The sequence below is a fragment of the Aethalodelphis obliquidens genome, unplaced genomic scaffold (genome assembly GCF_003676395.1).
Source record: "Aethalodelphis obliquidens isolate GAN/ISIS:26980383/991018 unplaced genomic scaffold, ASM367639v1 scaffold51, whole genome shotgun sequence".
Lineage (NCBI taxonomy): Eukaryota > Metazoa > Chordata > Mammalia > Artiodactyla > Delphinidae > Aethalodelphis > Aethalodelphis obliquidens.
Genome location: NW_020837995.1, coordinates 9434866 through 9461040, shown reverse-complemented (window position 1 = coordinate 9461040; position 26175 = coordinate 9434866). Strand labels below are relative to the sequence as shown.

The 26175-nt window shown below is 37.4% G+C and overlaps 1 protein-coding gene across 12 annotated transcripts in view; it reads right to left on the bottom strand.

Annotated features, from left to right (window-relative positions):
- MGA (MAX dimerization protein MGA) overlaps positions 1-26175 on the bottom strand; it is a 153810-nt gene that overhangs the window by 57354 nt on the left and 70281 nt on the right. For all 12 annotated transcript variants that reach the window (XM_027083978.1, XM_027083983.1, XM_027083977.1 and 9 more), the window contains exons 3-5: positions 3874-4822; positions 2743-2821; positions 2529-2624 (exon numbers count right to left, since the gene is read on the bottom strand). In XM_027083978.1, the coding sequence (XP_026939779.1) occupies positions 2529-2624; positions 2743-2821; positions 3874-4822 (1124 nt within the window). The remainder of the gene's footprint in view (positions 1-2528; positions 2625-2742; positions 2822-3873; positions 4823-26175) is intronic.

Sequence of the window (26175 nt, the reverse complement as noted above, 5' to 3'; positions counted from 1 at the left end):
AACGAATTTTGATGTAGCAAAGTATAGGAGAAAAAATATACTGTGGAAAACAAAATTAAGAATCTTATTTTATTTTAGCAACAAAACTATCAACAACAACAAGAAGAACATTTTCTCAGGCTTAATCAACATTTCTTCCACAATTTCAAAGCAAGCTGAAAAAGCTTTTCAAGTTTTTCAAGGTTTTTTCATCTCAAAAACGTTTTGGATTTGTAGGTGCTTATTTTATAAAGAATAATGAAATTCTACAGTTGATGGAAAAGCAAAGAAATACGACATTACTGAATTGAAATTTAATAAATTACTTCAAGCATCAGTTTTTAGAAAGGGACCTGGAAGAATATTTTCATTATCTTCAGATACTTGGAGTTGGCACCATCAACTGATGTAGTAACCATCAGTTACTACAAATATTTAGCCAAACTAACTTAATTCTTTTAATATTTTAAGTCTTAAGAAGCAAAGGTTGGGGGATGGGGGAGACACCTGCCAAAGTAAAATAAAGAAAAAAATCCAAACTAGAACTCTACGTCATATATTATGAACAGTGACACATGGATTACAGATTTAACTGTTTAAAAAAGTAAAACTATATAAGAACGTAGTTGGGGCTTCGCTGGTGGCGCAGTGGTTGGGAATCCGCCTTCCAATGCAGGGGACGCGGGTTCGTGCCCCGGTCCGGGAAGATCCCACATACTGCGGAGCGGCTGGGCCCGTGGGCCACGGCTGCTGAGCCTGCGCGTCTGGAGCTTGTGCTCCACAGCATGAGAGGCCACGACGGTGAGAGGCCCGCACAAAAAAAAAAAAGAATGTAGTTGAATTAACTTTAACAATGTGAGGATTAATACAAACTTGAACACCAAATGCATAATCTGTATGGCAGGTGAAAACTGACGCCTCACACTTTTTTGCCCAAAAAACTGTATCAGCTGACACCATTTAAAACTGAAACACGTTACAAAAAAATACTGACTTTTACCTTTTACAGAACAATAGGAATTTCTGAAAATACTGAGCCTACATTCCCATTTGACAATCCACTGATATGACTGCCCCTTTAGAACAGGAACCTATGCTCCAGCCCACCAGAGTCCAACACCATCCCCAAATTCAGGCTAATTTCACTTTACGTTACCTGCTTAGTTTCCATAAGCATTTGACTTTGAACACCCAATACACAAAAAGTTACAGATTTGACTAAAATGTCTATAAGGGAAGGAAAAAACTCAAACCTTACCCAAACAGGAAAAAATAAGCAAACAAACCAGAGCAAAAAGACCAGCAGGGAGCACTGAATATATTTAACTCTAGAACTAAGACTATAAAACAAATGGGGGATTAGGTTGAAAGAATGCAATACAAATGTTATAATACTTATATATTATCAGAGTACCTAAGGAAAAAAAGGAGAAGTGGGGGGAGAAAGGACAACTTAACTGATAGAGAAAAGAGAATATTATTTAAATAAAATAGCAGAAGTGAAAGCTTACGATAAATGACAGCAAACATTATTACCAGCAAGACTACTATGATGTGACTGTGATTTTCCATTACAATCCACAGTACCCAGTCCTTATCACTTGGATTGAAATTTGCATACTTTAAGATCACACTGTCACACAGTCCCTCATTAAAGCAAAAGTTCAAGTATTACCATTTAATTTAGAAACTGAATGGTTGTTTTATAAATCAATGTTTTGTTTGTTGGCATACAATGCTTAGACTCTCATGAAAATTGACTAACAGTCAAAAAATAAACTACTCCAAGAAGCACACCTAAAATCAAAGGTATAAGGAAAATAAAAATTGGGGCATGGCTTACAGTCATTCATTTACAGTGCAAATCGGGACGTCAGTAGTTAACTATGATGGCAATAAGGATACTAAATTTTGCTATTTTAAAAAAAGGATTAAATGATATGATCAAGGCCAAGATAAACTATGGCAACAAAATAGGTAATCATGAAAATTTTAAATTAAATCGCCAGCAAAATATGAAATATATAAAATTTTTACAGCCACACAATGAGACAGATAAGTATTCTTCTCTTTACAGTTAAATATATTACTAAGTATACCAGAAAAAGTAGGCTCTTCCCCTCCAAAAGCAAAACAAAAAACCTTCAAAAACCCCACAGAAACAAAAGCAACCAAAATTTAAAGTAAATAAAACGGGGTTATAAGAAAGAAAAGAGAAAACACACTTTCTTATCATGATACGTTTTTTAATGCATAATACATTAGCTTCACAACGATAAGACAGTATCTTCAGAGTTTGAAAGGTTTCTCTTAGGATAAAAAAGACCTAGATGTGTTTTTAAGTTAAGGGAAAGAATCATGGACAGAGAAAAGAGAAAAATGCAAGCTGAGAGAGGGGCTGAAAGAAATCAAATCAAGGATGGGGGAAAGGAGGAAAAACAGAAAAAAGAGGGAAGGAGCAAAGGGAAGAGGGGAGAAGAGAAAGACAGGGGAAGGAGAGAACAGAACAAAATTAAAAATTGGCTTGTATATTTTTTAGAGAATTATACCTTCCTGAAGACCAGGATGTATGACCTGCTTGTGCCGCAAGGCCTTCAAATCTTCTATCAATTCCTTTTCCAACTGGGAAATTCTTGCTCTGCAACCTATTCAGAAAGCAATGATAAAATAAGCTACTATATACTACAGAAGAATACACATTGCATCTTTCACTTCTAGAGCCAAACTCCCAATATATTCCTCTTTTTTACTATTATATAATACCTGGGTCATTTGTGGCTGAGGCCTGAAGACTAGAGGATTCTTCTGTTGTTCCATCAACTGCATGAATATCTAGAGCTTCCTATATTAAAAAAAAGAAAAGGAAAGAAAAAAGTAGTTCATATCACTTCTAAAGGTTTAAAAGTAAACTAGGAAGCTTTTTTTTCATTTTGATACTTTTTGCTATTTTCTAAATGTTTTTTCATTTTGATACTTTTCACTTTAATAATGGGGGGGCAAAAAATTTAAAGATAATATACTCAGCTAACTGACTTAAAACTGTATTTATCATAACTTGTATATTTATCCAATTTATCATAACTTGTATACTGATTTCTCAGAGCCTGTGTAAAGACAGCTTACTCAGCAATTAACAAGGAGGAAGGAAAAGAACAGGCAGAGAATTCAACCTCTGTGTAGCTAATTTAGAAAGATTAGGCTTCTACAACAATCTAAAAGAAAAACAGTCTAGTTGAAGAACTGGAGTAAAATAAACAAGGAAACTATCATTGTGACAGCAGAATTAATAAGACTATTAATTTTTTGTTCTCCAATGGTATTCTGCTATTGCTGATGAAAATCAGTGGATGGAGTATCTCAAAAGAGTTAGTAAACTTTTCATGTGTTTATGCCTTTTCAAAGTCCATAATATAATAATGAAAATTCCACTAAGAGCCAAAGATTTTAAAATTTCCAACTAAACACAATGCAAAAATCGTAATCAAGGGCTTCCCAGGTGGCGCAATGGTTGAGAGTCTGCCTGCCGATGCAGAGGACGCAGGTTCGTGCCCTGGTCCGGGGGGATCCCACATGCCGCGGAGCGGCTGGTCCCATGAGCCATGGCCGCCAAGCCTGCGCGTCCGGAGCCTGTGCTCCGCAACGGGAGAGGCCACACACAAAAAAAAACCCAAAAATCGTAATCGAAACAGACATAATTTTTTAGGTCCATTCAAACAAAATACCTTAAGTGATGCCTGTTAACCCAATATTTTGGAGATACTCCCCTCCCGGTGCACACAACCTCGCATAACGGATGCATTCACAGTAACTGTATTCTTAGTTAGTTATCAGCCAGTATACAATTCAATGATGATTATTTGACCTTGGAAAGAATGCTGAAAATGACAATCTTACCTTCGATTCAAAGGAAACAAAGAGAACACCATCTACATCTTCCAGATCAGGTTTCACATCTGGAAAGGTACTCCCAGGGCCCATAGGAGTGTTCTTTGTAGAAGTTAAAGATTTTCCTGTGTTTTTAGGTGGCCTCCCTGCCTTAGAGAGTTTCAGTTTTCGTGGCCTTCCTCTTTTTCCAGGGACATTTGGAGGGGCATTCTGATTAGCATTCACAGTCTTGGAGGCCGTTGAAATCTTAAGCATACTTTTCTTTCTGCCCAAGTCTTCTTTTCCTAAAAATGAGTCCCCAACTGAACTCTTTGAACCATCAAGTATTTTTTCTGTGTTAATGCTGTCAGATATATCAGGATATTTCCACTGAGGATCTTTAAGTGAGGGATATTTTTGTACCACTCTGAGGTCTGGTGAATGTCTTCTAAGACCATTTTCTGATTCCTTGCCTAAGCAGAAGCCAGTCTCATTAGAATTTTCAATGTACGTAGGCAAATAGTCTAATTCTGTCAACGCAGAAGTTCTATCCTTCCGAGATGTGGAAAGCATGTTATCAGGGAGCTCAGAAATCTTCACTGTGCTTTTGGTGACAGCACAGGGCTCCAGATAGACTACTGGCATCTTTCCAGCATCTAATTTGAACATTTTAGCTTTAGCAACACCTGATGGGCTATTTGGTAGTAGCCATTTAGAAGAAGGATGGTCAGCTTCTAGTTTATCAGCTTTATTGTGCCTCTTCAACTGTTTCTCTAGTATAGGATCATCATCACTGTTTGAGTACACATCTGTTTCCTCATCTGTCTCTTCCTGTTTCACAGTGACCCCTTCTGGGCACTCACCAAGTTCATATTCATAATCGTCCAGAGGCTCTTCTTTAATGACAACATTGAAGTTTTCATTTGGGTTTAATGGTGATGTTACATGGGCGTCATCTTCAAAATTGTTGCCAACAAGACTGGAGAGACAGGGGAGGGAGAGTTAAAAAGGACAGAACTATCCATAAATAACACTCAGGAGGGGAAAGAAAAAAAAAAAAAGACTGTTGGAAACCAAGTAAAATCACATCAGATTTCAAGAGTCATTCATAAAAAAAAAAAACACTGTATAACAAGGTTCTCAAAAACAGTTTATCAACATCACACTTTTACATATTCTGTCAATTTCTCTTGAAAAATATATAAACTAAAGGGTAAAGTTTTAACAAGTAACTCTCATCACTAAATCAAAAAGCAAGATATGTTATAACATGTTTTCTGCTAATGGTATTCTTCAAATGAACTCAATTTTCAAAGTCAGCTTGCACTGATCCAAAATCAGACTCTAGTAATGTACACACTGATCAACAACTGCCAATAAAAACAAACAAATGTCCATTACAATTAAAAATTAAAATAAACATCAGGAAGGGCCTTTCAAACAGCTCACTGATTTTTTTAATTGAGATAAAATTCATGTAACATAAAACATAACGTTTTAACCATTTTAAAATGTACAAGCCAGTAGTTTTTTCATTGTAGTCCCAATGTTGGTGCCAGGTGATTTTTCAAATTTAAAATTGCAAAACCCACTTTCAATGTAAAGAATCCAGCATTAGTTCTTCCAAAATAAAAGGATAGGGTGGATGAAGGCAAGGACATATAACCTGTCTCGACTTAAGTGTTTATAATTCATCAAAAAACAAAACAAACTTTTTAGTTTCTCATTTCTCCCAATTCATAACTGAAAGCACATAAACTATACCAATGTATCTTGAGGACAGGTTAGAACTACTCACTAACCCAGTTAAAGTCACTTTATCTGTAAAACTTTCATTTACCTCAAATATGCAAAAGTAACCATTAAATCGATCTGTATCTACTTGTTCCTTGCAAAACTGACTTAAGATCTTGACCTTACTCAAAAATTCTTCAATGGAGGACTTCCACTTCCAGTTAGACTACAGTAGTTCACAAAGACCATAACTTCTGCCATAACAATGACAAAACACTAGATAAACTTAAAATCCTATTCTTTCTTTAAAGTCACTGAAGACCTCTGGGTACAAGTAAGTTTAAATGAACTGAATTCCAGAGAGGGACCAGCCTTCTCCAAGTGACCACAGATTGCTATTGCTTTCAACCCTCAGTGGCATTTACATTGCTTGAAGCACAAGTGAAGAGAGAAAAAAGCTGTTATAGGCAAAGAATCTTTGCAGAAACACAGAGAAACCAAACTATTAATGCCTGAGTATGGGCAGACTAGATCTGGAGGACCTCAAAGAGAAGACAAGTCCTTGCTCCCACCAATTATCCTCCAGGGGACTTTTGCAGAATTTCTAGTGATGCAGAAACTTGGCCTGAAATCAGAAACTTACATTCTCACAGCACTTAGATCCCAAGGCCCTGTCTGAAAGGAGGTCAATCCTACCCTTAAAACTGAGGTGAGCTGAAATTTACAAATCATCTAGACTGAAGAATAGAGAAAAAGGAAAAGCAAAAGAAGTGTCAGAGACCTATGGCACACATCAGATTATTTAACACACTAGCAGTTGCACCTCCCAAAAGGTAAGAGAAAGAAAGGAGAAACATTTGAACAGAAACTGAACAAAAATATTCCAAAAATGAAAGATTTTAATCCACAGATCCAAGAAGCTCAGCAAACACCAAGCAGAAAATCATACCTAGGTACATGAAGACCAGACAGCTGAAAAAAAGATCAAGAGAAAAACCTTATAAGCAAGGAAGAAAAAAAGACACATGAGACTACAGAGAAAACTATGAGAACAGACTAACTACTCATTGGAAACACTGTAAAACAGAAGACAATGAATGACATCCATCATAAAGCATTTAAAGAGTCAACATAATGTTCTAGATCTACCAAAAGAAGCCTTCAAAGCTAAAGACATTTTCAGACATCTGAAAGAATTCATACGTCATAAAAAATACTACCTCCTTAGACTGAAACAAGACAAGGATATTAGTTCTCACCACTTTTACTTACAGTAATTATACTAGAGGATCTGCCAAGGACATCAGGCAATAAAAAGAAATAAAAGACATCCAGATTGAAAAGAAGTAAAAAAAAAAAATCTCCATTTGTAGATGACATGGTCTTGTATACAGTTGGCCCCCAGTTCTGAGGGAGACTGGTTCCAGAACTCCCCAGAGATACTAAACTCTGTGGATACAGAACTGAAAATCCTAAGAAATCCACTAAAAAAACTATTGGAATAAATGAGTTTGGCAAGATTGCAGGATCCAAGATCAACACACAGCAAAATAACTGTAATTCTGCACACTAGGAACAAACGTCAAAAATGAAATTCAGAAGACAACTCTATTTACAACAGCATCAACAAGAATAAAACACTTAACATACGGTAGATAGCTAGTGGGAAGCAGCCGCATAGCACAGGGAGATCAGCTCAGTGCTTTGTGACCGCCTGGAGGGGTGGGATAGGGAGGGTGGGAGGGAGGGAGATGCAAGAGGGAAGAGATATGGGAACATTTTTATATGTATAACTGATTCACTTTGTTATAAAGCAGAAACTAACACACCATTGTAAAGCAATTATACTCAAATAAAGATGTAAAAAAAAAAAAACTTAACTGAACCAAAAAACTGTAAGGCTTTTACACAGAAAATTATACAACTGTTGGAAAAAAATTAAAGCCAACCTAAAAAAAAAAAAGAAAAAAAAAGGGTAAATATTCCGCAGTTTCATACTAGAAGACTTAATATAGGTGAGACAGCAATACTCCCCAAAAGTGATCTGCAGAGTCAACACAATCCCTAACAACGCCCCACCTGGGATTTTTGTAAAAATTGAGAAGCTGATCGTACAATTCATATAGAAATGCAAGGGACCCTAAAATAACTCAAAGTATCTTGAAAAATAGAAACAAATGGGGACTCATACTTCCCAATTTCAAAACTTACTACAAAGCTACAGTAATCAGCATAAAGCTAAACATACCAATCAACTGAACAGAATTCAAGGTTCAGTAATACCTGCCCACTTTTATATCAATTGGTTTTTTTTTCTTTTCTTTTTTTCTTTTTTTAAGGCAGTGCCATGCAGCATTTGGGATCCTAGTTCCCTGACCAGAGATCAAACCTGTGCCCCCTGCATTGGGAGCAAGGAGTCTTAACCAATGGACCACCAGGGAAGTCCCTCAATTGACTTTCAATTGAATTCAATTCAAGGGTGCCAAGACAATAAATTCAGTGGGGAAAGAATGGGCTTATGAACACCCACAACTTATTCAATACAAACACTTGCACACAAATGTTCATAGCAACATTATTTCTAATAGTCAAAAAGCAGAAACAACCTTAATGTTTACCAATAAATGGATAAATAAAATGTAGTATAGCTAAACAACAAAATATTATTCAGTAATAAAAGAAATTATGTACAGATACATGCTACAATATGAACCTTGAAAACATTATGCTAAGTAAAGCACAAAAGACCACATACTGTATGATCCCATTTAATGTCCAAAAAAGACAAATCCAGAGACAAAAGAGAGACTGGTGGTTGCATATCGGTGGGTGGGGTTGAATACTGGCTGGAGGAAAATGGGGAGTGACTAGTAGAGGACACAGGGTTTCTTTCTGGAGTGCTGAAACGTCCTTAAAATGACTGTGGTCATGACTATACAATTTGGTGAATATATTAAAAATCACTAAACTGAACACTTTTCAAGGGTGAATTATATAGCAGTGAATTACATCTTATTTTTTTAAAGTTCTAAAAAAATACTAAAGGAAGTTCTTCAGACTAATAGGAAATGAACTAGTACGAAAATGGATCCAGGGGACTTCCCTAGTAGTCCAGTGGTAAAGAATCTGTCTTCTAACGCAGGAGATGCAGGTTTGATCCCTGGTCTGAGAACTAATATCCCACATGCCTTAGGGCAACTAAGCGTGCATGCCACAACTACTAAGCTCACACGCCTCAACTAGAGAACCCACATGCCACAACTAGAAGAGAGAAAACCCACACACCACAACTAGAGAGAAGCCCGTGCGCCACAACGAAGAGCCCCTGCAGCACAACGAAAGATCCCACATGCTACAACTAAGACCCAACACAGCCAGAAAAAAATTAATTAATTAAATAAATAAATATATATTTTTTAAAGTAGCAAGCTAAGTTAAAAAAAAAAAGAAAGAAAATGGATCCAGGAATGAATGAGAAGACCCATGAAAAATAAACATGAGTAAATATAAAAGGCTTTTTCTTACGTTTATTTAAATGACTCCTGACTGATTAAAGCAAATAAAAACATTTGGGGGGGGGGTTTATAACATATATAAGGACATGAACAACAAGGACATTAGCTGATCATGAGCTGCTATAATATTAATTTAATTCTACTTGATAAATTAAGAATGTACATAATTATCTCTACAACCACTGCTAAAGAATGAATTGTGTCCCCTCCCAAATTCATACACTGAAGCCCTAACCCCCTTGTGACTGTACATGGAGATAGGGTCTTGAAGAAGTAATTAAGGTTAAATGAGGTCATAAAGGTGGGCACACTCTCTCTTCTCTATGTGAGGACACAGCTAGAAGGCAGCTGTCTACAACCCAGGGTACTACAACCCTGGGTAAGACCTCCCAACAAAACTGAACCCTACCAAAAACATTACTTGGACTTTCCAGCCTCCAGAAACGTGAGAAAATAAATTTTTATTAAGTCACCCAGTCTATGATATTTTGCTATGTCGACCTGAGCAGACTAGTAAAAACACTTAAAAAAAAAAAAATTTACAGAGGCACAGCTAAAAAACCAATAGGCCACAGGATGGAATTTTAAAAACGTAATCTAGGACCTCCCTGGTGGTGCAGTAGTTAAGAATCCGCCTGCCAACGCAGGGGATACATGTTCAATCCCTGGTCCGGGAAGATCCCACACGCCGGGGAGCAACTAGACCCACGCGCCACAACTACTGAAGCCCACGCACCTAGAGTCCATGCTCCGCAACAAGAGAAGCCAACGCAATGAGAAGCCCACGCACTGCAACAAAGAGTAGCCCCCGCTCACCGCAACTAGAGAAAGCCCATGTGCAGCAACAAAGACCCAACGCAGCCAAAAATAAATAAATAAAATAATTTTTTAAGAAAAGAAAACATAAACCAAATGAAAACAGGGAAGGATAATGAAAGAATAGATGACAGAAACAGAAAATACCAAGATGAAATGCTTTAAGCACAGCCACATCAGTAATAATATTAAATGCACGTGAGCAAAACAGTCCAATTAAAAGTCTAGGGTGGACAAAGAAAAAGGTCCCGACTATAAGCTATTTAAAAGAACCACAATTTCAATCTAAAGACATAGACAGACTGAAAATAAAAGGAGGGAAAAAGATAAAACCATGCAAATAGAAAATAAGATGAATGCCAATGTGGCTTAATAATATGACTAAAAGTAGACTTTAAGTACCATCAGAGATAATGAGGGTCATTATAAAAATTTTATGAGCTCAATTCACCAAAAGGACATAACAATCCTAAATGTATATGTACCTTATCATATAGCTTGAAAATATGTGAAGCAAAAATTTATAATACTAAAAAGAAAGACAGAAAAATCCACAACTATAGAGGGAGATTTTAAAACACGTTCTCAGTAACTGATAGGAGAGACACCGCCCCCCCAAAAAAAAAATCAGTAAGGAGATAGAAGAATTGAACAATGAATTAAACTTACCTGATAAGATCTTATAGCACACTACAACCAACAACTGCATAAGTATACTTGAAGTATTAATCAAAACAGACCATATGCTAGACAATACAGCACAGTCATGATATATTTCTATTTGAAAGGTTTTAAGTCACATGTTCTCTGACAAAAAATAGGACCAAACCACAAATTAATAACAATTTCAACACAACAAATCATAATTTGTAGAATGCACCTAAAACAGAGCTAAGTGGGATTTTATAGCTTGAAATAAAAGGTCTAAAATAAATTATCTTAGGGATTGATAAACTTTTTGTAAAGGGCTAAGTAGTAAAACTTTTAGGCTTTGAAGTCTGAACAATCTTTACTCAACTCTACCACTGTAGCATAAAAGAAGCCACAAGACAATACATAAACAAGTGAGCATAGCTGTGTTCTAACAATTGGACACTGAAATTTGAATTTTATATGATTTTCACATATGAAAAAATATTACTTTTATTTGTTTCCCCCACGCACACAAACACTTAAAAATATAAAAACCATACTTAGTCTGCAGGCCATAACAACAACAAAAAAGGCAGGCTAGGTATGGTCCACAGGTCTTAATCTGCCAATCCCTGAACTGAAACAGGCAAATTAAAACAAAAGCAAGTGCCAAAGCAATCCTGAGGGGAAAAAAAAAGAGCTGGAGGAATCAGACTTCCTGACTTCAGACTATACTACAAAGCTACAGTAATCAAGACAATACAGTACTGGCACAAAAACAGAAATATAGATCAATGGAACAGAATAGAAAGCCCAGATATAAACCCACTCACCTATGGTCAACTAATCTATGACAAAGGAGGCAAGAATATACAATGGAGAAAAAATAGTCTCTTCAATAAGCAGTGTTGGGAAAACTGGACAGCTACATGTAAAAGAATGAAATTAGAACACTCCTTAACACCATACACAATAATAAACTCAAAATGGATTAAAGACCTAAATGTAAAGCCAGACACTATAAAACTCTTAAGAGGAAAACATAGGCAGAACCCTGTATGACATAAATTATAGCAAGATCCTTTTTGACCCACCTCCTAGAAAAAGGGAAATAAAAACAAAAATAAACAAATGGGACCTAATGAAACTTAAAAGCTTTTGCACAGCAAAGGAAACCATAAACAAGATGAAAAGACAATCTCAGAATGGGAGAAAATATTTGCAAACAAAGCAACTGACAAAGGATTAATCTCCAAAATATACAAGCAGCTCATGCAGCTCAGTATCAAAAAAACAAACAACCCAATCCAAAAATGGGCAGAAGACCTAAACAGACATTTCTCCAGAGAAGATATACAGATTGCCGACAAACACATGAAAGGATGCTCAACATCACGAATCATTAGAGAAATGCAAATCAAAACTACAATGAGCTATCACCTCACACCAGTCAGAATGGGCATCATCAGAAAATCTACAAACAACAAATGCTGGAGAGGGTGTGGAGAAAAGGAACCCTCTTGCACTGTTGGTGGGAATCTAAATTGATACAGCCACTATGGAGAACAGTATGGAGGTTCCTTAAAAAACTAAAAATAGAATTACCATGTGACCCAGCAATCCCACTACGGGGTACCCAGAGAAAACCATAATTCAAAAAAACACATGCACCCCAATGTTCACTGCAGCACTATTTACAATAACCAGGTCACAGAAGCAACCTAAATGTCCACTGACAGACCAATGGATAAAGAAAATGTGGTACATATATACAACTGAATATTACTCAGCCGTAAAAAGGAATGAACGTGGGTCATTTGTAGAGATGTGGATGGACCTAAAGACTATCATACAGAGTAAAGTAAGTCAGGAAGAGAAAAACAAATATTGTATATTAATGCATATATGTGGAATCTAGAAAAATGGTTCAGATGAACTAGTTTGCAAGGCAGAAATAGAGATACGGATGCAGAGAACAAACGTATGGACACCAAGGGGGGAAAGCAGGGGAGGGGGTATGAATTGGGAGATTGGGATTGACATATACACACTAATATGTATAAAACAGATAATTATTAAGAATCTGCTGTATAAAAAAATAAAATAAAATTCAAAAAAAGGAAATCAGATCAGTGGTTACCAGTGTCAGGGAGACAGGGGATGAAGGGCAGGGGAAGTGAATGAAGGGGATCAAAAGGTACAAACTTTCAGTTATAAGATAAATAAGTGCTGGGGATACACAAGATGATGACTCTAGCTAACACTACAGCATGGTATATCTGAAAGTTGCTAAGGTAGTAATTCGTAAAAGTTCTCAAGAAAAGGAAAAAAAATGGGATTATCTATACGAAAAGATGAATGTTAACTAAATTTATTGTGGCAATCATTTCACAGTATATGTCTGTCAAGTCATCATGTCGTGTAACAAACTTATACAGAGCTGTATATCAATTACATCTCGAATAAAAATGAGAAATAAAAGAAAAAAGAGCAAGCAAAAAGAAGGAAACAATGCTAAGAGGAAAAAATTTAATGAAATAGAGAACAACAGAGAAACTGGATTTATGATTTGAAACCTGCCAGCAAAGAAAACTACATGGCTTCCCTCAAGTCTAGCAAAGACATAATGAAAAAAAAACCTATCTTGCACAAACTCAGAATATACAGGATAATCCAACACTTTTTGTTTTATGAAGAAAGCAAAACCCTGGAACTAAAGTATCAGAAATAAAAATATCCTTCATGAATTCAGATGTAAAAAAACTCAATGAAGTATCAGTAAACTGAATCCAATATTAAAAATGTTATGACAACCAAGTAGTATTTCCCAGGAATGCAAAACTGTTACAGCATTTCCAGCTCTCACTCCCATATAGCCGCCACTCACGGTAAAAAAAAAGAAAAAGAAAAAAATCAAATTAACAAAATGAAGGGAGAAAAACAACATCTCAGCAGATAGAAAAACAACATTTGATACAATTCAATACTCATTCTTAACCACACTTAGAAAATTAGGACTGGAAGGAAAGTTCTCAGTGTGACCTAAAGCCAACAGCATAACACCCATTAAGAAATACTGAACGATTTTCTCTAAGGTCAGGAGACATGAATGACCATTCTCAAAATTTAGTTTCAACACAGAACTGCAAGTCCAAACAGCACAGTAAGGTAAGAAAGAGAGAGAATAATAATAAAGACTTATGGGAGAAGTAAAACTAACTTTGTTCACAGACACCATAATTGTGTATGTAGAAAATCCTAAACACTACAAACTAGTAAGTGGATTAAATAAGCAAGGTCATCAAATACAAGATCAAGGTACAAAAATCAACTGTATTTCTATGTACTATGGGAAGTTGGAAGCTTACACTACCAAAGATTATAGTGTCATCAAGACTGTATGGTGGGCTTCCCTGGTGGCGCAGTGGTTAAGAATCCACCTACCGATGCAGGGAACACGGGTTCAAGCCCTGGTCCAGGATGATCCCACATGCTGCAGAGCACCTAAGCCCATGGGCCACAAATACTGAGCCTGCGCTCTAGAGCCCACAAGCTACAACTACTAAGCCTACATGCCTAGAGCCCGCACTCTGCAACAAGAGAAGCCACTGTAATGAAAAGCCCACGCACCGCAAGGAAGAGTAGCCCCCGCTCGCCACAACTAGAGAAAGCCCGCTCACAGCAACGAAGACCCAAGGCAGCAATAAATTAAATAAATAAATAAATGGCTGCATGGTATTGGCAAAAGAATAGACAAAAAAATGGAACAAAAATAGACCCACCCATATATATATATAATCACCTCATTTTCCAAGACACCAGTGCATTTTAATGGGGAAAATAAAGCCTTTTGAATATGATGTTAGACCACGTAAATATGTGCCTGGAAAACTATGAGCCTTGACCCCCAACTTCATGCCATACACAAAAAGTAAGCCAAGATGGGCTAGATTTCAATTTGAAAGCTAAAACAGCTTCCCCCTTTCAAAAATATCACTTAATTGGAGAAAATACCTATTTCCTTATCTTTCTTTTTAACGGCTTTATTGTGTAAGTTACGTAACATAAATCCCACCAGTTTTAAGTAACAACTCAATTATTTTTACTAAATTTATAATTTTGCCATCACCACAATCCAGTTTTCCTTTACCTCGTTTTTTTGTTTGTTTGGCCGCAACGCATGGCTTGCAGAATCTTAGTTCCCTGATCAGGCATTGAACCCAGGTTCTCAGCAATGAAAGCGCATAGTCCTAACCACTGGACCGCCAGGGAATTCCCTCCTTTACCTGTTTTTAAAGGTTAGGCAAACCAAGCCCTCTCATTTCCCTTTCCCTATTATCTCACTTTTTATGTATATTTATGTATAAATGTCATTCTCCATCAAGTAATTTAGGATTCACATTTAATGATAGTTCTTTCCATTATCTTCGTATTTCACGGTGTGAACTTCTAAAATGCAGAAAATAATCTCTACCTTTTTCTCATTTAGCCATATGACTTGAATTATGCTTGCAATATAGCTGAGAACCTTGTGAAGCTAAATCTTGGCTGCTACCAAAATAACTGCTTTCACATCTTCCTGAAATATTAAACTTGCTAAATTACAAAAGTTATTTCCAAAGAGTCTCTCTCTCCTTATCGTCCAATAAAAACTTTACACACAAAGCATGAATTTTTTTTCCTTGGCAGGAAGATTTTGCAAACAATCCTGAAATTTTATACTTTTAAGAAGTCGCTATACAAAAAAATTAGGTGCAAGGTTATCTAACCAAAAATATGGGCAAAACCACTGATTTGTACACATCAATTAATTTAAAGGATTACATTTTTGTTGGTATACACAACCTATGCAACAAGTAAGTATGACATGACAGTCACTGTGAAACACACTAAAAAAGCTTTAAGTGCTATGGATAAACAAACACATTCAGGCAACATTTACTGAGTTCTGACAATGTGCCAGACACATTTTTGGGGGCACAGGGATTTACCAAAATAAATAAAGCACAGTCCCTACATTCAAGGAATGCACAGATCAATGCAGGAGACAGACAAATAGACAATATAATGTTACTTAGTTTAATAGATACTAAGATATGTATAGGGACTTCCCTGGTGGTGCAGTGGTTAAGAATCCACCTGACAATGCAGGGGACACGGGTTTGATCCCTGGTCCGGGAAGATCCCACATGCTGCGGAGTAACTAAGCCCGTGTGCCACAACTACCGAGCCTGCACTCTAGAGCCCATCGCCCACAACTGCCAAAGCCCGCGCGCCTAGGGCCTGTGCTGTGCAACAGAAGAAGCCACCACAATGAGAAGCCTGCACACCACAACGAAGAGTACGCCCCCTCGCCGCAACTAGAGAAAGCCCACGTACAACAACAAAGATGCAATGCAGCCAAAAAAATTAATAAAATTAAAATAAATAAACTATTAAAAAAAGAGATACATACAGACGCACATTAGGAAAAGCCATAACGTAATGCCTTCCATGAAACTGGTAATTAGAGTAACAGAAAGAAGAAATCCACTGGAAAAGATAATGTAGAGTGGAAAACAAAAGAGCTCTTGGAAACTGAAATCGGACACCTGCAATAAATACATCAGTAAGTTAGAAGCTAAATCAAGGAAATCTCACATAATGTACAGCAAAAAGATAATGACAAGAAATAAAAGACTGATTATATAAGATAACCAATCCAGTAGATGGAACACCCAACTATCAAGAGTTTTTTTAGAAAAGAGAAAACAGGACTTCCCTGGTGGCGCAGTGGTTAAGAATATGCCTGCCAGTGCAGGGGACACAGGCTCAAGTCCTGGTCCAGGCAGATCCCACAAGCTGTGGAGCAGGTAAACCCGTGCACCACAACTACTGAGCCTGCGCTCTCGAGCCCACGGGCCTTAAAAAAAAAAAAGAAAGAAAAAAAAATTTTTAATAAAAAGAGAAAAAGAAAGTGAAAAAATTAACAGAGAAATAATACTTAAATGTTCCTAGGGCCAAAGAATATGAACTTCTTGTTTTGAAAAAACGTATTTTCTCACAATGATGAGAACAACCATACCGCGGCTCATCATTGTGAAATTTCATAAGAGAGATCAACAAAAAAATCTTAAGAGCCTTCAAACCACCAGGAATCAAATTTCTCAACAGCAAACTGGAACCCGACAACACATTTTCAGCATGGAACTCTACACTCAACCAAAAAAATTATGGAAGTATGAGGGCATAATAAAGCTATTTTTCAACATGCAAGAAGAAAACTGTTAAGAGGGGTGAAGAAGGGGATTACTACCTTCCTCAGAAGTGATTTTATTTAAACATTCTAAAATTCTATGTCCCATACATCCTTTCTGAAGAAATTACTGAAAATGTACTTGAAAAATGCAAATTAAAACCAGAATGATCCCACTTTCACCACTTCTATTTAACACAGTACTGAAAATTGTAACTAAAGCAATTAGGTAAGAAAAAAATAGTATCAATTCAAATTGGAAAGGAAAAAATAAAGGTATCTCTGTCACAGATGACATGATCTTATATGTAGGAAACTCTGAATAATACACACACACACACACACACGCGCGCGCACACACACACACACACAGAGTTAGTTAATAAATTCAGCAAAGCTGCACGATACAAAATCAATATAAAGGATCAGCTTTATTTCCATACACTGTGCAATACACAATATGAAATAGCAATTTCCTTTTCAAAACCAAAATAAGGATGAAACTAACAACCGGTTCTTTGAAAAGATAAAATTGACAACCCTTTACCCAAACTCATCAATAAAAAAAAAGAGGACCCAAAAATATCAAAAATAAAAAAAAGAGAAGTAACAACCGACACCACAGAAACATTTATGTTATCTGATTATGTTATATAATCATTTAGGATTATAAAGAGATTACACCACAGAATTATATGCCAATAAAATGGGCAACCTAGAGGAACTGGATAAATTCCTAGAAATAATCACCTAGTACAATCTCCCAAGACTGAATCAGGAAGAAATACAAAATATAAACAGGCCGATTACAGTAAGTTCCCTACATACGAACCTTCAAGTTACGAACTTTCAAAGATGCGAACATGCATTCCATCACCGTCAGGCATGAGTGAAATTGTAGCTTGCCCTCCACCTCCTATTGCTGAAGATCCTTCAGCTCTACTATATCCCACACCTCCCCTCCCACCTCTAGTCAGTAACTTTTCTTGCCAGTTCACTTGATGCCAGCCCCTGTACACCAGCTGTTGTACTATACTGCTGTACTTTTCAAGGTACTGGACAGTAAGACTATAAATATTATCTTTATTTTTTGTGTTTGCTTGTTCTTTATGTATTATTTGTGTGAAAAGTATTATAAAACTACTACAGAACAGTACTATATAGCCAATTGTGTTAGTCGGGTACCTAGACTAACTTCGTTGGACTGACAAACTGAATGTACGAACACACTCTCAAAACAGAACTCATTCATATGTAGGGGACATACTGTACAAATAATAAAATTGAAACAGTAATTTATAAGACTCCCGAGAAACAAAAGTCCAGGACCAGATGGCTTCAAAGGTGAATTCTACCAAACATTTAGACAATTAACACCTATTCTTCTCAAAATATTCCAAAACATCGAAGAGAAAAGAATGCTTCCGAACTTCTATTAGGCCAGCATCACCCTGATACCAAAATCAAAGACATCACCCCCTCGCAAAAACAATTACAGGCCAATGTCACAGATGAACATAAATGTAAAAATCCTCAACAAAATACAAGCAAAACATATTCAACAATGCATTAGAAGGATCATAAGGACTTCCCTGGAAGCCCAGTGGTTAAGACTCAGTGCTCCCAATGCAGGAGGCCCAGGTTTGATCCCTGGTCAGGGAACTGGATCCCGCATGCTGCAACTAAGAGCCCACATGCCGCAACTAAAAGATCCTGCATGCTGCAACTAAAGATCCCTCCTGCCAAAACTAAGACCCAGCTCACCCAAATAAATAAGTAAATACAAAAGGATCACAAACCTTGATAAAGTGGGGTTTAACCCAGCAATGCAAAGATGGTTCAATATCTGCAAATCAATCTGGTAATGGTAATACCACATTAACAAGTTGAAGAATAAAAATCATGTCATCTCAATAAATGCAGAAAAAGCTTTTGACAAAATTCAGAATCCATTTATGATTAAAAAAACTATCAACAAAGTAGGTACAGAGAGAACATACCTCAACATAATAAAGGTCATACAACAAAAATACAGCCAACACCATACTCAATAGTGAAAAGCTGAAAGCATTGCCTCGAAGATCAGGAACAAGACAAGATGACCACTCTCACCCCTTTTATTCAACATAATATTGGAAATCCTAACCAAAACAATCAGACAAGGAAAATAAATAAAAAAAATCCAAATTGGAAAGGAAGAAGTAAAACTGTCACTGTTTTCAGGTGACATACTATTGCCATATATAGAAAATTCTAAAGACGCCACCAAAAAACTATTAGAACAAATAAATGACTCCGTAAAGTTTCAGGATACAAAATTAAAACACAGAAATCTGTTGCGTTTCTATACACTAACAACAAGCTATCAGGAAGAGAAACTAAGGAATCAATCTCATTTACAACTGCATCAAAAAGAAATAAAATACCTAGAAATATAGCTAACTAAGGAGATAAAAGACTTGTACTCAGAAAACTATAAGACAGTGATGAAAAGAATTGAGACAACACCAACAGATGAAAAGATATACCATGCTCATAGACTGGAAGAATTAACATTGTTAAACTGACTGTACCACCCAAGACAATCTACAGATTGAATGCAATCCCTATCAAAATACCAATAGCATTTTTCATAGAACCAGAAAAAATTACTCTAAATTTGTATGAAAACCTGAAAGACCCCACAGAGTCAAAACAATATTGAGAAACAAGAACAAACTGGAGGTACCATGATCACTGATTTCAAACTATACTACAAAACTACAGTCATCAAAACAGTAACGTACGTGCACAAAAGTAGACACAGATCAATGGAACAGAACAGAGCGCCCAGAAGTGAACCCATACTTACATGGACATTTAATCTACAACACAGGAGCAAGAATATACAATGGGGAAAAGACAGCCTTTTCAATAAATGGTGTTGAAAAAACCGGACAACTACATGCAAAAGAATCAAACTGGACTATTTTCTCACACAATATACAAAAATAAACTCAAAGTGGATTAAAGACTTAAAGGTAAGACCTGAAATCATAAAACTCCTAGAAGAAAACATAGGCAGTGTTAGCAATATTTTTTACCTCAGTATTAACAATATTTTTTTGGATATGTCTCCTGGGGCAAGGCAAACAAAAGCAGAAACAGAGACAAATCGGACTACATCAAACTAAAACGCTTTTTGCACAGCTTTTGCACCATCAACAAATGAAAAGGCTGCCTACTGAATGAGAGAAGATATTCGCAAACAATTTAACAAACGGCTAATATCCAAAATATACAAAAATTCATTTAACTCAACATCAAAAAAAACAAGCAGGGCTTCCCTGGTGGCGCAGTGGTTGAGAGTCCGCCTGCCGATGCAGGGGACACGGGTTCGTGCCCCGGTCCGGGAAGATCCCACATGCCGCGGAGCGGCTAGGCCTGTGAGCCATGGCCGATGAGCCTGCACGTCCGGAGCCTGTGCTCCGCAACAGGAGAGGCCACAACAGTGAGAGGCCTACGTACCACAAAAAAAAAAAAAAAAAAAAAATTAAAAAAAAAAAGTGAACAAATGTAACAAAACAAAAACAGAGTCACAGAAATAGAGAAGAAACAGATGGTTACCAGAGGAGGGGAGGGTGGGGGGGAATGAATGAAATAAGTGAGGGAAATTAAAAGAGGTACAAACTTCCAGTTACAAAATAAATGAGTTACAGGGATGAAATGTACAGTGCAGGAAATACAGCCAATAAGAATGTAATATCTTTGCATACTGACAGATGGTAACTAGATTTATAATGATAATCACTTTGTAATGTATAGAAAAATCAAATCACCCTATGCCATGCGCCAGAACGAACATATTGTTGACATCTATTATACTTCAAAACAAACTCAGAAAGAAATCAGATTTGTGGTTACTGGAGGCAGGGGAATGGGAAATTGGATGATGGTGGTGAAAAGGTATAAACTTACAGTTAGAAAATAAATAAGCACTAGACTTACAATGTACAACATGATTAATAATAAACACTGCTGTATGTTATACATTAAAGTTACTCTGAGAGTAAATCCTAAGAGTTCTCATCACAACGCCTGCCTCAAAATAATCTCAGCTTCCAAATCAAGCTTGCATATAGAAGACAAAGTTTGCATATAGCTAAATACCACTTTCAGATATGATGATAATGCTGTTTCTTGGAGCATGCATATCAAGTTGTTTTTTTCCCTTCAGTAACAAAGATACTGATGCACTCATAAATCTGAACCATTTTCTTGACTCATTAAGATCAGAAGTTTATAATACCACATGTAACACCAAAAGCCACTGTCTATAACAAAGAAATACACATGACTCTTTCAGCTAACAAACTCCTCACCCTGGCCTCCAAAGTAATTTTAAAAGTAAATCCTCTATCATCCAAGGATAGATTAAACTGCTTTTGGATAATGAGGGTAAAAATACTGGTGTTGCCAAAAAATTCCTAGAAGAGAACACAGGCAAAACATTCTCTGACATAAATCATACCAATGTTTTCTTAGGTCAGTCTCCCAAGGCAATAGAAATGAAAGCAAAAATAAACAAATGGGACATAATCAAACTTAAAAGCTTTTGTACAGCAAAGGAAACTATAAACAAAACAAAGAGACAACCTATGGACTGGGAGAAAATATTTGCAAATGATGTGACCAACAAGGACTTAATTTCCAAAATATACAAACAGCTCACACAACTCAATAACAAAAACAAACAACCCAATTGAAAAAAGGACAAAAGACCAAAATAGAACTTTCTCCAAAGAAAATATACAGATGGCCAACAGGGCCATGAAAAGATGCTCAACACCACTAATTATTAGAGAAATGCAAATCAAAACCACAATGCGGTATCACCTCACACCAGTCAGAAAGGCCATCATTAAAAAGTCTACAGGGTTTCCCTGGTGGCGCAGTGGTTGAGAGTCCGCCTGCCGATGCAGGGGACACGGGTTCGTGCCCCGGTCCGGGAAGATCCCACATGCCGTGGAGCAGCTGGGCCCGTGAGCCATGGCCGCTGAGCCTGCGCATCCGGAGCCTGTGCTCCGCAACAGGAGAGGCCACAGCAGTGAGAGGCCCACGTACCGCCAAAAAAAAAAAAAAAAAAAAAAAAAAAGTCTACAAATGACAAATGCTGGAGAGGGTGTGGAGAAAAGGGAACCCTCCTACACTGTTAATGGGAACATAAATTAGTGCAGCCACTATGAAAAACAGTATGGAGGTTCCTCAATAAACTAAAAATAGAATTGTCATAGGATCCAGCAATCCCACTCCTGGGCATCTATCTGGACAAAACTATAATTCAAAAAGATACATGCACCCCATGCTCACAGCAGCACTATTCACAACAGCCAAGACATGGAAACAACCTAAATGTCCATCAACACATGACTGGATAAAGAAAATGTGGTACATATAATATATAATGGAATACTACTCAGCCATAAGAAAAGGAATGAAATAATGCCATTTGCAGCAACATGGATGCAACCAGAGATTATCACACTAAGTGAAGTAAGTCAGAAAGAGAAAGACAAACACCATATGATATCACATATGTGGAATCTAAAATATAACACAAATGAACTTACCCACAAAACAGAAACAGATTCACATAGAAAACAGACTTGTGGTTGCCAAGGGGAAAAGAAGAAGGGGAGGGATGCATTGGGAGTCTGGGAGTAGCACATGCAACTATTATGTACAGAATGGATAAACAACAAGGTCCCACAGGATAGCAGTGTATATTCAATGTCCTGTGATAAACCATAATGGAAAAGAATATGAAAAAGAATGTACATATATGTCTAACTGAATTGCTTTGCTGTACAATAAAAATTAAACACTAAATCAACTATCCTTCAATAAAATCAATTCAAAAAAATACTGGTGTTGAAGTGTTTCAATTTTTTTAAATTGTACTGGGTAATCAAGATGACTACACACTGGGTGGCATCCTCTAGTTGCAAATGCCAAAAAAAAAAAAAAAAAGCCACACTGAAAAGCATAAACTGAAAACCACTTTCCCCCTTGACAGAATAAAAGAAAAACCTGTTCACTGCTTGAGTAACATATACTCCACCTGTCAACTACCCTTAGAAAATAGCAAAGCACTAACTTGCCCATAAACAAGTCAGGGAACTCATCAATGTGGGGATTCCAAACTCAAAGAATAGTAGCTGTTAATGGGATATGAATTAAGTGAGAAAAGGAAGGTAAAAGAAAAGTACTGGGCTGGGATATACTTCTGCCGAACTTGGGTTTTAACACTCAAATAAGGCAAGTTTCCAGCTGCACATGTACGGAGTTTAGAAATAGCCACTATGTTCTAACAAGTGAAAAGTTAAAGGGACTGAAAAATCAACAACTCTTTTGAATCCATAAGAGACGGTGAGGGGACTCCCTCGTGGTCCAGTGGTTAAAAATCCACCTTCCAATGCAGGGGACGCGGGTTCCATCCCTGGTCAGGGAACTATAAGATCCCACATGCTGCAGGGAAACTAAGCCTGTGCACCGCAACAAAGAGCCCATATGTCGCAACTAAGAACCGACGCAGCCAAATAAATAAATATTTTTTGAAAAGAAACAAGCCAGGTTTCACACAGGCTTCTCTATTTAAAAAAAAAAAAGAGAGAAAGAGACAGTGAGAGTACAGTGCAAACTGCTGAAAACAGTCAGGTGGATACAGGGGATCATGGTTGGAGCAGTAACTGACAATGGAAACCACCTTGGGAACCAGTGCCAGGGTAGAAAAACCTGAACTGTAACTGGAGTTGCTGGAGGCTCAATGTAGACAAGCCTGAGTTTAAAACTCCAGGGGTACCCAGTTATAGGGGTGCTCCCACATTTCTGTAAGTTTTCCACCAGGAGCTAGACTAGGTTCTCACAGTAAATATTTCCTCGTGAGAAAAATCCTGGGCCGGGGGGGTCAGTCTCTGTTACTTGTAACAAAAAAGCCTAACCTCTGGAAAAATTAGTTAACCAGTCTAACTTGGTGGGTTTTATCAGAGCCTAACTGACCTGGGGAAAGGAAATATCTAACTCCAGCCTACTCTAGCCAATCCTGTCCAACTTAAGGGGGCAAGAAAGAATATGAGAAGTACTTGTGAAGTTCACAGTCCAGAGGCACAGACTCATTAAAAACTGAGACCTAACCATAGGACTAAAGTAAAGAACACTTCCCTTTCCCTCACATCCATGCCTTACAACAACATTACTAAAGGCCTATTTACAGCACTTCCTTTTACCTAACACATCATGTCCAACTATCAAGAAAACATTACAAAGCATACTAAAAGGCAAAAAACCACAATTTGAAGACAGAGCAATCATCACAATTATCATACTGGGATGCTGAAATTACCAGACTGGGAATTTATAACTATGATTAACATACTAAGGATTCTAATAAATAAAGAAATAACATGCAAGAACAGATGTGCAATGTAAGCAGAGAAATGAAAATCCTAAGAAAAACAAAAAGATGCTAAAGATCAAAAATATGGTAAAAGAAATGAAGAATGCCTTTGATAGGCTTATTAGTAGACTAGACACGGCTGAGGAAACAAGCTCTGAGCTTGAAGATATAGCAACAGAAATCTCCAAAACTGAAAAGGAAAGAAAACAAAGGCTGAAAAGAACAGAATATCCAAGGACTGTGGGACAACTACAAAAGATGCAAGGGCTTCCCTGGTGGTGCAGTGGTTGAGAGTCCGCCTGCCGATGCAGGGGACAGGGGTTCGTGCCCCGGTCCGGGAAGATCCTACATGCCGCGGAGCGGCTGGGCCCATGAGCCATGGCCGCTGAGCCTGCGCGTCCAGAGCCTACGTTCCGCAACGGGAGAGGCCACAACAGTGAGAGGCCCGCGTACCGCAAAAACAAACAAACAAAAAAAAAGATGCAACATACGCATAATGTGAGTATCAGAAGAAGAGAGAAACAGAAGAAATATTTAAAACAATGATGACTGAGATTTCTCCAAATTAACGTCAGACATCAAACCACAGAACCAGAAGCTCACAGAACACCAAGAAGGATAACTACCGAAAGACTATATGTAGTGATGCCATTTTTAAACTACAGAAAATCAAAGATAAAGAAAATATACTAAAAGAAGCCAGAGGAAAAAGACACCTTACCTACAGAGGAACAAAGATAAGAATTCTATCCAACTTCTCAGAAACCACAGAATCAAAAAGAGTGAAATATTGTAAGTATTCAGAGAGTAAAACACCAACCTAGAATTCTGTACCCTGCAAAATTAAAGGAGAAATAAAGACTTTCACAAACAAAAATTAACAGAATTTGTTGCCAGTTGATCTGACTTGCAAGAAATATTAAAAGAAGTCCTTCAGACAAATGTAAAATATCACAGGTCAAACTCAGATCTCCATAAAGAATAAGGAAGAAATAAGTGAATGTAAAATAAAAACTTTCTTTTGTTGTTGTTCTTAGTTGATCTAACAGGTAAAAATTTGTTCAAAATAGGGCTTCCCTGGTGGCGCAGAGGTTGAGAGTCCGCCTGCCGATGCAGGGGACACGGGTTCATGCCCCGGTCAGGGAAGATCCCACATGCCGCGGAGCGGATGGGCCCGTGCTCCATGGCCGCTGAGCCTGCGCATCCAGAGCCTGTGCTCTGCAGTGGGAGAGGCCACGGCAGTGAGAGGCCCGCGTACCACACACACACACAAAAAAAAAGAATGTAAAAATTTGTTCAAACTAATAATAGCAACAATGCGTTTGATTACTTACATATATATCACATATATATACTTATACATAAGTGAAATGAATGATGGCAGTGATACAAAGAACAGGAGAGAGGATTTACAAACTACCTGTGAAGCAATATAGTGTTATCTGAAAATGGACTTGGGTTAAGTTGTAAATGTATATTCAAACCATAGAGTAACCACTAAAAAGAGTTAAAGTATAACTGATATGCTAAGAAGAGAAAGAAAACCAAATCATATAAAATGCTCAACTAAAACCACAAAAGGCAAATAAAGAGTGGAAAACAAAAATAGAAACAAAGAAAAAGGACAAAAGAAAAGCTGTAACAATTATGGTAGATATTAATCCAACTGTTTCAATAATCACTTTGAATGTCAACAGTCTAAATGCACCAGTCAGAATGATTCAAAAAACAGGACCCGGGGCTTCCCTGGTGGCGCAGTGGTTGAGCGTCCGCCTGCCGATGCAGGGGACACAGGTTCGTGCCCCAGTCCAGGAAGATCCCACATGCCGCGGAGCGGCTGGGCCCGTGAGCCATGGCCACTGAGCCTGCGCGTCCGGAGCCTGTGCTCCACAACGGGGGAGGCCACAGCAGTGAGAGGCCTGCGTACTGCAAAAAAAAAAAAAAAAAAAAAAAAAAAAAAAAAA